The 15896-nt window shown below is 50.7% G+C and overlaps 1 protein-coding gene across 1 annotated transcript; it reads left to right on the top strand.

Moving 5' to 3' along the window:
- The first annotated feature begins 588 nt into the window (after positions 1 to 588).
- LOC131478827 (linear primary-alkylsulfatase-like) lies at positions 589 to 5663 on the top strand. Its single transcript, XM_058659392.1, has 5 exons — positions 589 to 625; positions 1744 to 2944; positions 3047 to 3060; positions 3238 to 4254; positions 5248 to 5663. The coding sequence occupies exons 1-5, from the start codon at positions 589 to 591 to the stop codon at positions 5661 to 5663; spliced, it is 2685 nt and encodes an 894-aa protein (XP_058515375.1).
- The last annotated feature ends 10233 nt before the right edge of the window (positions 5664 to 15896 follow it).

Below are 15896 nucleotides of genomic sequence, written 5' to 3'. Positions count from 1 at the left end.
ACACGTGTGAACGGGCGTATTGCAGGTCACCCCTGCAGCGCTGCAACAGCAAACCCAACAACGCAGCGGCACTTGGGTTGCCGGCGGGCACAACTTGTGGGAAGGGCCTGCAGCCCCCTGCAGCGAATAACTGCAAGTCAGTGGAAGGTGTATACCGCTTTCTGTCGAAAGGCTCACGTGCAGTATAGCTCGAGAGTGCTTTTTGTATGTGTTTTTCCTGGGTTCTGCCCCAGCTTGACGCTGCATACAAATGTGTTTTCAGCGTCAACGCATTTTGTGCGATTCGCTTCAAACTTCCCAGGAGGCCCCCAGCGGGGACCACTAGTTACGATCCACTAGCAGGCTTTATTTCATTTAGTTCTCAAGTGAAATGGAAAAGACTTCAAAAGTCGTGCCTCCTTTTCACAAATGTGTCTCGTCGCCCACCAGAATCCGGCGTAGTTTGCTCTTGTCGTCCTTCGTGCCAGCATATTGTTCTCAGCCCTGAGAGTCGGTGCATTCTCGTCATCATGTGATGATAGCAGGAGCCACTTTTTCGTAAATACCCCCCTACTTTGCCGAGAACAACGGTAGTTTCAGAGTGCCAGAATGGTGTACATGCACGCTAACAGAAGTACAGAGTATGGTGAGTGTGACCCCCGGTCCACTTGGTCCGTACAGGTTGTCAGATCGATAGCATCGAGACCGGTGCTCGACCTACCCTGAGCAGGCCCTGGCCTCTACGCGGGTATGGTGTATGCTTTTTCTCTGCTATTCCGTTCACCAGAGTCCGGCGAGGGCAAGGTTTCTGCACAAATCTGATCTCCTAGCATAGTCTTCGGAAAGCTTTCTGATATTCACTTGCAGCGGGAATTGATACGGTGCATGCTTGTAAGTGGGGCACACTCTAATACCGACTCTCTCTGAAATGCCGCCACAGAATACTTTATCGCACCTCCTCGCTGACAGAGACGTTGACTGCAGATACAAAGCGCTCCTAGCAGCGCTGAGTTGATGCCGCTTACGCACAGCACCACTGGAAATTGTGCGTGTGGTACGTGGCGGATATAGGGGGGTGTGTGGCAATTATATCTCGCAAATGCTTGGACGGGGAGCTTTCAGGCTGATGCGTGCGGCTATTGGGGAATACACGTGAGAGGGTAGCTCAAGTTCACACAGAGTTTTTTAGTCGAGGCGAGCGCCGCCACATACATATTTATGTTTTGTCCAATTTTGCACTTGACAAGGCACTCTGTCCTCTCACTGCCGTCCACTGTAGTAACCCATACAAGGCGTGTATCCGCTTGTGCGTGTCTGAAAGATGAACTAGCGTTACAGTTCAAACGGGGGGATTGTCGGCAAACGTGTGCTACCGGTCTTCTGCGATATCCTTCGTGTGCTTCTAGTGCCAACAGCTCTAAAATTCACTACTATCATAAATAGGCTGCTGGTGGGTCTACAGCTTTTGCAGGATCGTCAAGCGATGCACACCGTATTGTATCGAAGCGTGTGCCTTTTTAGGCTGTAACTAAATAACGCTCTTTTCGAGTTCTGACTAACTGACTAGAACCTGAGAGCACATTTGATGCGCCATACTCCTCCTACCGGGGTGTGAGAAAAACGAGAGCTTCAAAATGAATGAACAGAGCGCGCCAACGCGTCCACAATACAGGACGAGGAGAGCTTGCTCTGGAACGGCCCACCCGGAAACAGAGACGCTTGAGAAACCTCGAGACTCACACGATGATTCTTCTTGGTCTCCAGTGTCTTGGTGCTCCCCTTCGTGGTCTCCCCCTTCGCTTGGTTCACGAGACACTTCCTGTTCTAAGAAAGCAGAAGATGACGTATGCTCCGATGCCGGCACTTCTGTGAAGATGACAGCAGGAGTGCAGAATTCGTCCAACGAGAAGCACAGTGGAGAAGCACTGGACGAAGCTGCGGACATGTGTAAAAGGTCTGAACTTTCCTCTTCGCCTTTTAGACGCCATCGGGGCGTGCAGTCTTCAGGAGCCGCGCAGTCAAAAAGCCCTTCAAGTTTTCTTACCAAGATTGGTGAACAAGTGTGCCCAGACAGTCGCTCTTTCTCCCACTCTCCGGCGCACGCTCCTTTGAAAACTCAAGATACTTCTCCTTACCATGCAGGGATCACTTCGCGGGGAAAGGAAGAGGGTATTTCGGAGAAAGATCCACTGCCTCAGCTCCCGACTTCTTTCACCTACAGGGGTCGTCAGGCCACAATCCCCTACGCTGAGGTTCAGGCACCGCTACGCGAAAAGGCACCTAGGAACTACAAGGCGGCTCGCCTAGAGCGGCTAGCCGCACATCTCATTGGTAATCTTTCGAGCAAGAAGCGTAAAAACCGACTGAGAGTCACGCTGCTGTCTGCGGTGGCCATCCTTCTCTTTGCAGTCGTTCTCCCTCCTCTTTTTCGAGAGGCTTGCTCGCGTGGAGTCTACGTACGTCCTTCAGAAGGAGGGCTGCTGCAGAAATGCAAAGAGTTTGGTTTTCTTTCGAAAGTGGGCGCCGCTATAGAGATTTTGATATCCGAGTTAGGGGGCCGCCTCGTCTTTTTTCTTCTGGAGCCCGTAGGAGAGATATCCAAATTAGGTTTGTGGGCAGCTTCGTTGTGTAGCGTGGGGCTGCCGCACACTGGAAGGTGGGTGCCAGAATGGTTGTCTTCGTCGCCAGAGAAAAATCACTGGACAATGCCAGCGCTGCCCACCGCTAAAGAATTACGACAAGAGTTTCCGCAGTATGGTCTTGGGCGTGTCCCCGCAACTGAAGCGCTGCGGAAACACTCAGAAGAATTCAAGAAAGAGATTATACAAGTAACTGAGGGTGTACACGTAGCGGTCGGATTTGGACTGGCTAATTGCGTCATCATCAATGCTCCGGAGGGTATCATATTGGTAGACACAATGGAAAGCACCGCGGCTATGGAAGCTGTTTGGCGGGCATGGCTGGAGTTGTCAGAGACAAGGAAAAGAGGATTGAGCAGGGCAGGTGGTGCTACTTGCCGGAGACGCGAAGACCGGGGCTTGTGTAGCGGTGTCATTGACAGCATGAGTTTTCCGTTTCGGCGTAGGAACGGAATCACGTGTGCAAAGAGCGGACGGCTGTTCAGGAGCCATAGGCCTGACCGTGCCCCAGGTCATGGCAAAGGCAGGGTGGGAGGAAGTCTGCTCAGTCAAACGTGTACGACGCTGCTTTGCAAATACAAGAAGAAGACAAGAAGATTCCATGGTACTCGACTACTAGAGCGTCCGCCTCCTTTGAAAGCTATTATATACACGCATTTTCACACAGATCACGTATTCGGAGCAGCGGCCGTTGTCCAGCCTGACACGGAGGTCCACGCGCACTGGCTTACACACGCTGAAATGAGTAAAGTATTCACACTTACCGCAGGTATCACCTATAGGCGATCAATGCGGCAGTTCGGAGTGTTCGTGAAGAAGTACGACTTTGTGAATGCTGGCATTGGCCCGGCCCTTCGCTACAATAGTGGAGAAGAAATAGGCACTGTTTTGCCTACACACATCATGTACGATGAACGAAAGAAGCTCGACTTGGCAGGCATGCAACTGGAGTTAATTCACGCGCCAGGCGAAAGCAAAGACCAGCTGTTGGTTTGGCTGCCTGAAAAGAAAGTGCTTATCGGGGCAGACAACGTATACAAATCGATGCCCAACATTTACGCTATTCGAGGCACAGAGACACGGGACTGCAGCTACTGGGTTGCCTCTCTCGATATGATGCGCTCTCTAAAGCCGGAGTTCCTCGTTCTCGGCCACACGCGCCCATTGACGGGCCGGGAATACATAGCGTCGACACTGCTTGCGTACAGAGACGCTATTCAGTTCATACACGACCAAACCTTACGGTATATGAACAAAGGATACTACGCCAATGACATCGCACATATGGTGAAGTTGCCTCCACACCTGGAGTCCCACCCCTTCTTACAGCCTTTCTACGGCACCGTGCCCTGGGCAGTCAAAGCAATCTTCACGCACTACATGGGTTGGTTCAGCGGCAATCCCGAAGATCTAGCTGTCGCAAGTACCCAGGAAAAAGCGGAAACTTTTCTCAGTCTTGCTGGAAACGTGCAAAACCTTCTTGCACATGCTTTGAAGAACCTGCGAGAGGGTCACGTGCAGAGGGCTTTAGAATTTGCTAGCGCTGCTCATCACGTCGCACCCGCTTCAACGGAGGCAAAAACTTTAAAAATACTTGCGCTCAGGGCAGCAGCAGCGAAACAGCAGGCCGCTACCGGTAAGCCCGCTTGCAATGTGCTTTTTCCCTGAGCTGGATGGGTTTGCTGAAAGAATCTGCCATTTTGTATGACGCAGCAGGAATAAAAAGCTCTATAGGCACAAGTGTACTTGCTTTGCAGCTTCGAATCCGGTTGTTCAAGCACCTGCAGACGCTTTGGCACTTCCGACCGCGGAAGTAGAACACTTTGTGCCGCATGAATTGACTACGCAAGCAATTCTCTGTGCGCGCATGTCGTTCTCGGACAGCACACACTAGGGCATGTTAGCACGTGCGCTGCCCCCCGTTCGAACAGTTTAGCATTCTGCAAGGCGGTGCGTAAGGTGTGCCCTTCCACCACTTGATATGTGTGTTCGTGGCGTGCCATCTTCACAGCACAGCGACCGGGGCCGGTGTTCACCCCGTCGCGACCTGTATATTGGATAGGCTAAGTACGTTGAAGGCGCTATACACCCTCATCGGAGCTGTTGCGGAAATGTTCGCAACCCGTTCTTTGTAACTCTCCACCAAACAGACGGGTACTGCGCAACTAGCAGCGCGTGTCGTTCCGTTTTGAGTCTTTCCTGAAGAGCGGTCACCAGTATAATTAAGTATTTCAAGGCAAGTTCCATCAAGTCTGCCTCGCACTCACCGACGCTTGCTTACTAGCCCCTCAACATTGTCGTAAATGGCCATTTACACTGCATCCTGTTTTGTGTCTACTCTAATGTCACCGCGTTCTCGTAATGCTTCTGCGCAGCTGTGTCCTTGCTGAAGAATCCTGTGTGCATCCTCGCAGCGTTAAGTGCACCACATGCGTATACGAAATACTGCCATACAGGTCTTCTTTCTGTAGCATTTGATCTTCCTGGCATAGTAGACGATGCAACGGCTACCCCCAGCAACGTACTATCGTCTGGAGCGCCTGTGTCGTCAATTATGAATCTATCAGGACAATGAATCCGCGGAGCTGTGACTGATGTCTTTGCCCTTTCTCTTTCTATGCGGGCTCAGGTCGTAACTGGTTTCTCACAGCCGCCCTGGAGTCAGAAGGGCATGCAGAACTGCGCCTAAGCGACTCGCAAAAACGGCAAACTCTATCAAAGCTTACGATGCAACAAGTGTTCGAGCTGCTCCCCGTACGCCTTGTCCCGGAGCGGGCACATAATTTAGAATGTGTTTTAGAATTTCATTTTACAGACGTAGACGAGCACGCATGCGTCCATTACCGTAGAGGCATCGCTTATCAGAAGTGGCCGTGCGAAAAAACCGCCGACGTCGTCGCGACAACTACCAGAGAGGTGTGGCTTGGCATTCTCAACAAAGACAGGAGCCCTGCTTTAGCTGTCGCTACTGGAGATCTCCGTGTGAGTGGCTCTCTGCGGACACTTGCCCGCGCTCTTCTGTGCGTTGAACTAGAAGCTAACTGAACCCCTAGTGCCCTTTCGAAGGTCAAAGAAGCTGGAACTCAACCGTGGAGACTACGGGAGGTCTCAGAGCATGCTGTCATGTAGTACAATGGACTGTGCCTTCAGTCGACTAGAGCCTCAGAGCAACTTCTCCTCCAAGAGGAGGCGTCCAGATACTCCGACTACAAGACCGCAGTGCCACCCGTATATTGCAGAGTGGTACTACGCTGATAGTGCGCTGGAAGAGAAGTGTCAATCTCCGACGGACACGACTACACCTACGAGTGCCCGCATAGCTTGAGTAGTCGAGCGGGAGAGGCCTTGCTTGCCACTACGGTTGATAAAAGAGGAAGGCTTTCCTTGGTGCGTCCTCTAGTGTATTTAGAGAGATAATGTGAATAAAAAGGCTCTGTATTTACCTTATGTGATTCAACAATTTGGTAGAAGGATGAATGAATAGCTTGAGAAGGGATGTTGCCCAAGTGCGTAGGCATGCACACGTACACTCCTAATCGCACAGAGGCTCTGCCGAAGATTCACAGGAGCTACTTGCCTCCCAAAAGCAACATTGGCGTGGATTAAGTTTTATGTGTAAAGTAAGCCTTCGTGGCCGGACTGTACGGTACGGCGCACACGCTTGCAGCCATGTGCGGGGTCCCCGCAGGCTCCCATATGTGTACGTAGAGTACATGCGCTTGCTCCCTAAGCGTATTTAGACTTGGTGGTGGTGGTCCATACGCAAGGACCCGGGTATGCCCCTCATCACTTCGCATGTACGTCCGGAAAGCTATCCGGAATATTTTCCGGATATGTCAATGGGGGATTGCGTGCAGTCGGATGATAGTCCGACACACACGTATGTAAATATGTGCTCCCAACACCTTCGGCGGACCCTGTGGCCCATCAATGCAGACTTCCCTAGAATTGAAAGCAATATATCGACTTTTCTGGCTGCTCCGCTCGTAGGAGACGTTATGTATGAACGGGTAGTTCACCTGTGAAATGGCGTCCAGCTAATTTCGGAGATGCTTGGGAGTTGTCGCGGCTGTCTACCGCCGTGTACCCCTAGCGGTACGACTTGCGTGTGGTTGCTGGTGTCGAGGTTGCATGGGAGCCTTTCGGCCGCATCCATTTCGTCAGGGAGATAGGCCCCTTTTCACTTGGGCGACTGAGTTGGCACGGTACACTGACACACCGGGCCTCATGGTCATTATCTGTTCTGAGATAAGCAAGTTCAAGATCAGCGCGTGGCGACCTCTTGTGTGCTAAAGTACTTTACGCTTGTAGCGGCGGGCGTCGGCGGAACAAAGGTAACACGCAGAGGACCACAGGCACGCGGTAAAGGCGTTATTTGCACCCATGCATCTACCCAGGCACACCTACTGCGGAACTCTATGTGTGCCAGCCGTGCTCAAAGAGGCACACTATTGCGACTCCTTTGGATACTTTTCACTTCACCAAACACATGTGACTTCATCAAGGCACATTCGCTTCCAATATATATGCGCAGTTATCCACTCTTTCACTGCAGTGCGGTCGCGTTTCTGCTTGGGAGGTTTTCTCCAAGCCACGCACGCATGTAATATATCTCTGCAGTCATCCACTCTTTCACTGCAGTGCGGTCGCGCTTCTGCTAAGAGGTTTTCTTCAAGCCACGTACGCATGTTGCGGCTGTCAGAACACGTACACGCACCATCGGAGAACAGCCCGGCGCACGCAATTCGCACGTTGTTCGACCCATTTTTGCAAGTCAACAACTCGAGCCCACTGAGAGGATTCAGCGTACGGCTTGATCCTCAAAACGGCGGCCACCCTATCCACTTTGTAAGACATCGAAGTGAACTTTTTCAGGGCTGAGCTGAGAGTTTCGCAGGTCCTGTGGAATCCGGTGTGTGTATACATGCGTTTACTCTATGCGCAGCATCCTAAGAAACTCCTCTTCGGAGAAGCTGAGCAGCCGGGCGGCTTCCATGTGCGCTTTTTGTCTTTTGAGAACGTCAATAAGCCTCATCTGCTTCTTAAATCCCTGAACCAGTTCGTTTCGCTCGCTCAGTAGGCGCTTGTTTTCAGCATTCAGCTTTTCGCACTCTTTTTGCAAGGGAGACGAAGAGTCCTTCGTCTTGTTTTTATAGTCTTTCAGCATCTCTCTCATGCCGGCTGCCTCATCCGTTACGCGCTGCAAATGGCCCTCTTTTGCCTTCAATTCTGAAGCGCATTTCTGCGCTGATTTGGTGAGCCTAGTACACGAGTTGACAGGGAAAGCAACAACTACTGTGCACATGAGACATCAAAGGCTGTGCGAACGCGCTCTGTTCCCCTCCTTGTAGAACGTCGCCACACTAGCTGAATGCAAGCCTGAGTCATCGCATCTCTTTCAAATACTGACGGTGTCGATGAATATCAAGCGGAAGACGCGATTCCGCAGCCGGACATTAGATGCGAACGTGTGAGAGCATACGTATGGTGAAAGCAAACATGTGGATGCAACACGCAAAACGATGACGTGTCCGCAGTTCTGCATTCCGACGTTGAACCTACAGAGCTTCCGAGTGCCCCGCGTGCTATCGCACACCTAGGAAGAGAGCGGAAAGATTCATCTGGACGGAGCTCCACAATTGTACGCACGCCGCGTGTGTCGCTTGAACAGAAACCCCGTCGCTTGCAGACGTTATGTGTAGGTGGCTCACGCTGACAGTGGTGTCTCTCCTCGCACTACCAACCGCTCGGGTCAGCTGGTGGATTTCAGCAGTCATCAGAAGCTTAGCCTTGCCATTAGGTTGGTGCGCGTATTATGTCTCTAGGCTAGATTGTCTCTACACGTTTACCTAGAATTGACAACTTCTTCTGCCGTGCAGATGATGACAAGGCAACATAAGCAACATTCGCCTGCCTTCACTACCGAAATCGACGTATCGAGAACTGGCCATCTGCATAATGTCAGGATAAGCCGTTGAAAGCTGCGTTCCCACCGGATAACAAGTCGCCGGCAGCTACCACTCAGAGCACCACGGTAAGCGTGCATCCCCGCTACACTCTTCCTACTTGTTGTTTTCCGCAGTCAAATCAGTAACTGCTTTCTCCAACGCTTCCAGCTTGCCAAGCACTTCAGCGTGCGAGCTTTCCGCGCGCTGAGCTTGGGTTGCTAACTGCCCGACTTTCTCCATCAACTTCTCATTCTCGCGTTCGAGGGTCTGTTTCTGGCTTCTGCATTCGAAAAGTTCTTCGGTAAGGCTCTGTGTTTCCTTGAGGCGGGCGGACAGCTCTTGCTGCAACGCGAGCAATCTGTCATGCTGCGCTTCTAATGCAGCCACAAGGGCCTCTCTGTTGCGACTCGTGCTGTCTGGCCTGCACAAATCCTCACTCACAGCTTCTCTCCCCGCACGAAATATCGCACTGTACTCCTCGCGAATACTGCTGCCAAATAATTCGCATGACACGTAGGGGTCTTTCAAAACGGCCTCTCGTACCTTAGCATATTCTTTGTTGTGTTTCTGGGCTCCTCTTGCAGCGGCGTTAGCGTCCGCGGCGGGTAGTGGTGTTGACGCTTGTGAGCACTTACGGGGAAGTTCATTCTCACAAGCATGAACAGAAGAGCACTTTCCGCCCGCAGTTTCGGCGCGTCGAACGCTGCTGCTTTTATCCCGTACGTCTTGATGGTCATATGAGATTCTGCTTGATCCCTCACTCTCGCGTAATGGGGGGTGAGGCTGAATACGGACGTGCAGGTGAAGAGCGATTGGGAATTCTGTTTGCTCTTCCACTGGAGAGAGTAACCCGTCGGCGTTTTTGCGATTTTTGTTCTACCGTGTGCGGTGTTCGTTGCCTCTTCTCCTCGGACTGTCTTTCCAGCTCTAGTAGCTGCTCCTCGCGCATACGAAAGTGGCGGTGTGCTTCTGGCAGCAGACACGGTGTCAGCGAATCAACGCCGCTCTTCTGCTTTGTAAGGAGTTCCATTCTCAAGATTGAAAGTGCTACAAGCCGCAGATTAGTGTTTTGGAAAGGAGGCGACGGGTAAGAAGACGCCGGTTACTTGTAGTGTACAATGCACGACGTGCCTGGACTCAAGCCACCGTAAGTGGCTAACCGTGTGGCTTTACGACAAGCTATGTTTCTTCGAACGCATGTACTGATACCTCACCAAAGAGAGTGCAAGGGACCTCCGAGTTAGTCTGCGAGAGGCGTTTTGAAAGCCTAAATCAGTAAAGGCACATCTTTCGCCCACACGACATACAGTTGGAGTATCGCGTACGAGATAGTATGAAGCGGTCCAAGGCCGCACGGCGTAGATATTCTGAAATGAGACATCCCGTTCCTAGCATACTAGGTCCTCTGCTGTCCATCAATCTCGCCTTCACTTAAAGGATGGTGAAGTAAATTGATAACACGTTGAGGCAATTGTCGAGGGTACAGGTACTCTTCTCTCCAAAGAAATGTAAAATTTACGAAACACAGAACAAGTGCTTGGCTTGTGCCTGCGCGCACATACGGTACTAAGTATCCAGAAATGAATCTGCAAATGTGGCGTGTACAGCTCCTTAGATGGAGGCGTCTCGTCCGATTACCATTTCGGCAGCTCTCCGCCTTCTCGGAGACAGTATGGGGTGGCAACACGTTTGGCGAAGGTAGCAACAAACAACACAGAAAAGCACGAAACAAACTGTCGCCCCCACCGCCGCCCACTTTTTCCGTATAAACTCCATACCAAGCTCTTGAAGCTGACACTCCCACATGAGACGGAAGCCAACTTGCAGTCTCGTGGCAAGCGGCCACAGCCTACGTATGTGGGACCCAAGGGCCTGCTACGCTCTGCGAATTGCAAGGGTGGCACGCTACCCTTTCAGCCACAGCATACCCCGAAGCAGAGGCCCACCACTTTCACTTACTGTCGAACGCCCCGTTCCAAGTAATAACAATAGAGCAGAAGGGTAGATCTTGGAAATTTGCCACTGCAGTCCCTGCCCTGAAGATCTGATGCCCCTTCTCGCCCCACAGCTAGCACTTTTTCAAACGTTTCTGGAAATGCTTCCTTCGTTCAATAAGTAAGAGCTCAGAGCATATGTAATGGAAGAGGAGTGGCCGCTATCTGAGAAAGCATACTTCTACGCACCACCGTTTATAATATCTGTAGGCGGACGTCCCGTTGGCTTATTTTCATTCGCCCGTTGTCGCATGAAACAATTTCCCCGAGACGAGCGCCGTATTGTCCCCTTTAAAGAAGCGTCCTTCGTCAGCATGACGGAGAACAAGGTAAATCAGTGACGGTGTAATGGCAACCGCAGGACCGGGGCGCGTACTCTGCCGCCGATGATGCGGTAGGTAGTAAGTGACAGAAGAACTCGATATCTGTGGATAGAATGTGGTATCACACTCTCATAGCTGGAGCACAATATAGCCTCTCGAAAATATTCTTCGTTTAAAGCACTAAGTGCCTATGTAAACAGGGAAAACTGGTTTGCCACTGGCACTCTGTCGATGCATAGTAGGCAAGAGCATTGTTACAAAGCTGGAAATTTGCATCCTTGTCCATCTCTCCGTATCTGAAAAAGTCCCGTTGAAGCTACACAACACAACTTTACAGATGCAAAAGTTTCACTCTGGCTTTTGGTCAGTAGTAGCAGGGCGATCACTTGTACACACAATGGATGGAAAGACAATGCGCATGCTGGGCGGCTTCGTATTGCTAAGTCACGAATACTCAGATTCGACGGTAGCTCTGTGTCGATCAATGGCTTTCTTCTGCTCAGAGAGCGATGCATTGCCAAGTGTCAACCTGATGGAGCCTTTTCATCATCTATGAAATGCGGGCGCGGGGGCGAGTGCGTTCGTGCACGTTAAGCGAATCTGAAGATTTAAATGGGTGATATCCCCTGTTTGACGGCCGTCTGGCTCTTTCGTGCGGCGCATATATTGCACGAGCAGCATCTGGACCTGTCGCCTTCCTGCCGCATCGAACGGCAACTAGTCAAAAATAGCCTCTCTGTAGCCAATAGAGGCGTAATTGCTAACCTTATGAAGCCTTCGAAGACGATGCTAATGGTAGCCCTGATGCAAGCGCAGCATCTACGCTCGCCTCAGCAGCCAGTCCACTCACTCTTCAATGTTCGTTCAAAATCTGAGATATCTTTGAACAGTGTAGACAATTTGATTCAGTGTACAACAACCTAAATACGTTCAACGGTACAGAGCCGCCTGGAACAAAGACTGCGTCGGTCTCGGAGACCTCGGCCACAGAATGAACAGCTCTCAGAACGCAAGAGGGTCACGCATTATGCCGCCGCTTCGTTGTGTGTCCCTACTTGCTACCACTAATGCGGCGAGAAGATAGGCAGCAGCGCACGCTGGGAGTGCTATCCATTAGTGATGCGCTCTTTTAAGGCGGGCCAAAGCACGCGTAAAGCTGCGTCTCACATGCATCAGTGCTCTCAATCAATCACTGCACCACCTACGGCAGTGGCCGCTGCGGAATGAATCCCCTCCAGACTATATTGTACAACACCTAACTCGTGATATTGCAAATGCTGTTCGAGCACGCCTCATGTACACGTATGCTTCATTTTGTACGGGTAGACGCTTGTGCGGCTTCTTCTGGTGGACTCTCACAGGTAGGGCGTCCTTTTCATCGAGAAAGACTCGTTTCTTAAAGACTACCTGCCGAGGTCCTGTGAAATATAAGCATGCTGCATGTGACTGGTGAAGGCCGGAATCAAACACGGAGTGTATTCGTTGCTCGTACCTCGTCTGTTGAAGAGCCCTATATCCGGCCGGCAGCACCTTGAACAATTTTGAGTTTCGACTGCAGACGACTGTATCAACTGCGGACGCGAGACTTTAACCTGCTGTGGGCGGAGCGTGCTCTCTGTTGTGTTCTTCTCTACTCCGCTCAAAACTCGTTGAATACAGGGGTTGAAGAGAACTGCTGCGAGCGTGGTTTTTTCCTCCGGGCTTCGTGAGAGGTCTCGACCGTTCCTTCAACGTTGTTATTCTTCGCCAAGCGTCTCTATGGAGCGTCAAGCTCGTCTTGAGCGGCTACTGCTGTCTAGCTGTCTAACGCTGCTACATATTCTTCTGAGCCGATACGCGAATGGTAACTGACTACCTCTCCAGTACGTATTGCGTTGGGAACGTCCATCTCTCTGCATGTACAATCCTCTAGTAGCACTGCAACAGTGCTGCCTGCTCTCCTACCAAGCATCCCAATCTCGGACATACGTGCACGCAGACGAAGCGCAGAAATAAGACTCTTACAGGGTGCCGGCCGGACACGCATGCTCTGCTTGTCGTGCCTTCAGTGCCCGCATTCGGATGCAGCACTGCAACTGTTACTGACGCCGTGTGCCAGTGCGTATGTTCGTTTGCGCGCACGCTGTGTGCGGGCAGGAATTCATATATATATATATATATATATATATATATATGTCTCTCTACCAGTAAGTGCTTCGGCACTGATGCGTGTGGATCACACGAAATGATTCATGTGAGCCTCCTGCTGGCTGGCTGCTGCAGCAAGGACAGTGCAGCTGAACAGCATCTTACTCCCATCGATCACCTGCGTCAGCGCTCCGCAGTGCACACACATGTCCTGCCGTCACGCCTATGCAACTGTGCGTCTCATGAATGGAGTACAAGTTTGAACGTCCTCCCTGCGGTCGCGTGTGCACACATGTTCGTGCTCTATATGACCATAGTCTCTGTAGTCGAGAATTTGCGCGTCCATCAGCAACAGAACAGACTGCACATGCCCACACGTTACACTTCTATAGGCCAGGGGCTCTTCTGCAACAGAGGGGTGACTACATGACGGCAACACTGAGCATGTTTCGATCTACGGCTTTCACACAAGGGGTTGATATATGAGACGCAAGTCCACACATCAAAACGCACTACGAGACGACTCGATTCCATTCAAAAGCAAAACCGAATCCAAAACTCTTACTTTTTGGTGGAAGGTACTGTTCTGCAACCTCTCTGGACCGCCTGTTCGACGTTGAAAATAGAACAGCGCTCATGTATCACAGACACAGCGTCGGATTTTCAAACGGGCCTTCACAAGGTCCTCCGAATCTACTGCGTTAGGCGCGTGCACTGCAAACTTCAGCCGCGGCCTCTCGCTTTGCGATGTATTGTTATGCGCTCTAAAGCACCGTCTGTAGATAATTTCATGTAACGCGCCACGTAACAACGCCTGCAAGTCAGCGTCTGCGGCTTTGCGCCCAGGCATGCATGTGTTGTTGTACCTTCGACGCATGGAGCATATCGTGTGGAACTACGCCCTCGTGTGCACGTGTGCGAGGGGTGCACTCGTAGCCCTACCGCACCAGCAGCGGTCCCTACGCATCCCCATCGTCTGTACGTACGGTAGACGTGTTCTGCCTGCACTACCGGACGAGCAGCTGTACATGCGCGTATCGCGCAGGCCACATAGTCGTATATATAGCATACATACGGTGTATGTATGTATGTATATATATGTATATATATATATGCATACAACAGGGTTCTTTTTTTCGCTCGAGCGCATTAGGGTTTCCGCGACAATTTCGGTCGTTACACAAACCATCGGCCGGACGTGAAGTCTTCCGCACATCATTTGCGTTCTACACAGTATCAAGTGTGAGATCACCCTGCACTATTCGTTCTGCCTACTTCACACCTCCGCGATGCTCAACAGGTGGGTGTGCCGGCCAATCAGTAGACGCGTGGAAGCTGCAGCTACTTGGTGTTGCAGAACGTTCGGTGCCACTTCTTGCATCCCTCTGGTAGACAGGTGTACTGACAGCTTGTCAGGCTTGACTAGATACCAAGTCACAAGACTTGGAAACAAACAGGTGGCTCGTTGTCGAAAAGTTGTCTACAGCTACTGACTCACAGCGTGCGCATGTTGGCGTTGTAGCAGGTGAACGGTAGACACGAAAAATAGGCGTACGAGCGTGTCATCAGCGACCGCGTGTCAACGGCAGTGACAGCGGCTTCTCACAACACGTAGCAACAAGTCTATCCCGCTGGAACCTTCAGCGAGAGAGATTTCGGTTACTTCGAATGAACAAACACATCAGGTAGAGGCGTGTCACCTCCCGTGTCGCTGTTGCCGATCTTCCTGTCCACGAAACGTACGTGCGTATATATTGAGCCGACCGGTGGCCTCGTGTACGTACAAATATATGCATCTACACATATGTATGTACATATATGTATGTACACAGGTGTGATGTACTGCTTTGCACCTGCTTCGCATTGGAGGAGAACAGGCAAACCCCATTACCCTCGAGGAGTATAACGGAGTCTGCAACTCCTCTGGTCGGTACGTAGGAAGCGGATGTGTGTGTGTGTGGGTGTGTTTTCTGGACTTATGCACGTATACGGCATATGTAGAGAGATATCTTCATCCGTGGTGTCTTCTGCATCACAGAAACGTTTTTCAGCAGAAAATTCCGTTCCATCATCAAAATCGACTTGAGCGAAAAGTAGCAAACCAAAAGTACACCTACCTGTACAGACGTCAGCATGCCCACATATACATATATATGTATATATACATACTCATACATCATCCGACCTAAAGCCACACGTCAGTACAGAGCTGAGCAGCAGGAACATACATGCAAACTGACAGGCTCCAATTATCACGCGCCGTATTTCTTTCCTTTTTACTTCCTTTTCGCTCTCTGTCTCTCTCTTCCTCTCTGTCTTTCTCTCCTTCCCTCTTTTCCCTTGCGGTTTCTCTTAAAAACGAGCACGCGCCCCTGAGGGACGAGTCACGCAGCGGTCATGCAAAGACCGTATAGAACGCGTCTGTATTGTCTACGCAAGCGCGTACAACACCATGGCGGGTCAAGAGCAGCGCGCTCACGCCGTCCCGCTTTCTGCGGCATTTTTTTGTGCTGTTTCGTAACAATTCTCTACCTCAACCCCTCTGCCCTATCTGGACAACACGAAGTACGTGCACATACGTTGCCATCGCATATATATATATTTATATTCTCGGCAAGGTATACCTGCTCGCTTGCCCGCTTGCTTGCAGCACTCTCTTAAGTCAACAAAATGTCGCTTATAATATATATATATATATATATATATATATATATATATATATATATATATAGGTACAAATATATGTTCATATATTAGATATTTAGCTATACTTACTTGTATATATATTAGACATATATGTATCTGTATCTATTTCTATCTATATATATATGGATATATGTACATATACATATATATATTGTTGACAGTAAGTGGAGGCATGGCTGC

Source organism: Ochotona princeps, unplaced genomic scaffold (assembly GCF_030435755.1).
Source record: "Ochotona princeps isolate mOchPri1 unplaced genomic scaffold, mOchPri1.hap1 HAP1_SCAFFOLD_2475, whole genome shotgun sequence".
NCBI lineage: Eukaryota > Metazoa > Chordata > Mammalia > Lagomorpha > Ochotonidae > Ochotona > Ochotona princeps.
The sequence above is the reverse complement of the archived record's forward strand: the minus strand, read 5'-3'. Positions and strand labels throughout refer to the sequence as shown.

What these genes read in the sequence shown, in the direction of transcription:
- LOC131478827 (XM_058659392.1), top strand. Translation starts at nt 589, where the DNA reads ATGGTGTACATGCACGCTAACAGAAGTACAGAGTATG. An exon ending in TAACAGAAGTACAGAGTATG is followed by an intron (nt 626 to 1,743) that starts GTGAGTGTGACC and finishes CTTGGTCTCCAG; the next exon opens with TGTCTTGGTGCTCCCCTTCG. An exon ending in GAAACAGCAGGCCGCTACCG is followed by an intron (nt 4,255 to 5,247) that starts GTAAGCCCGCTT and finishes ATGCGGGCTCAG; the next exon opens with GTCGTAACTGGTTTCTCACA.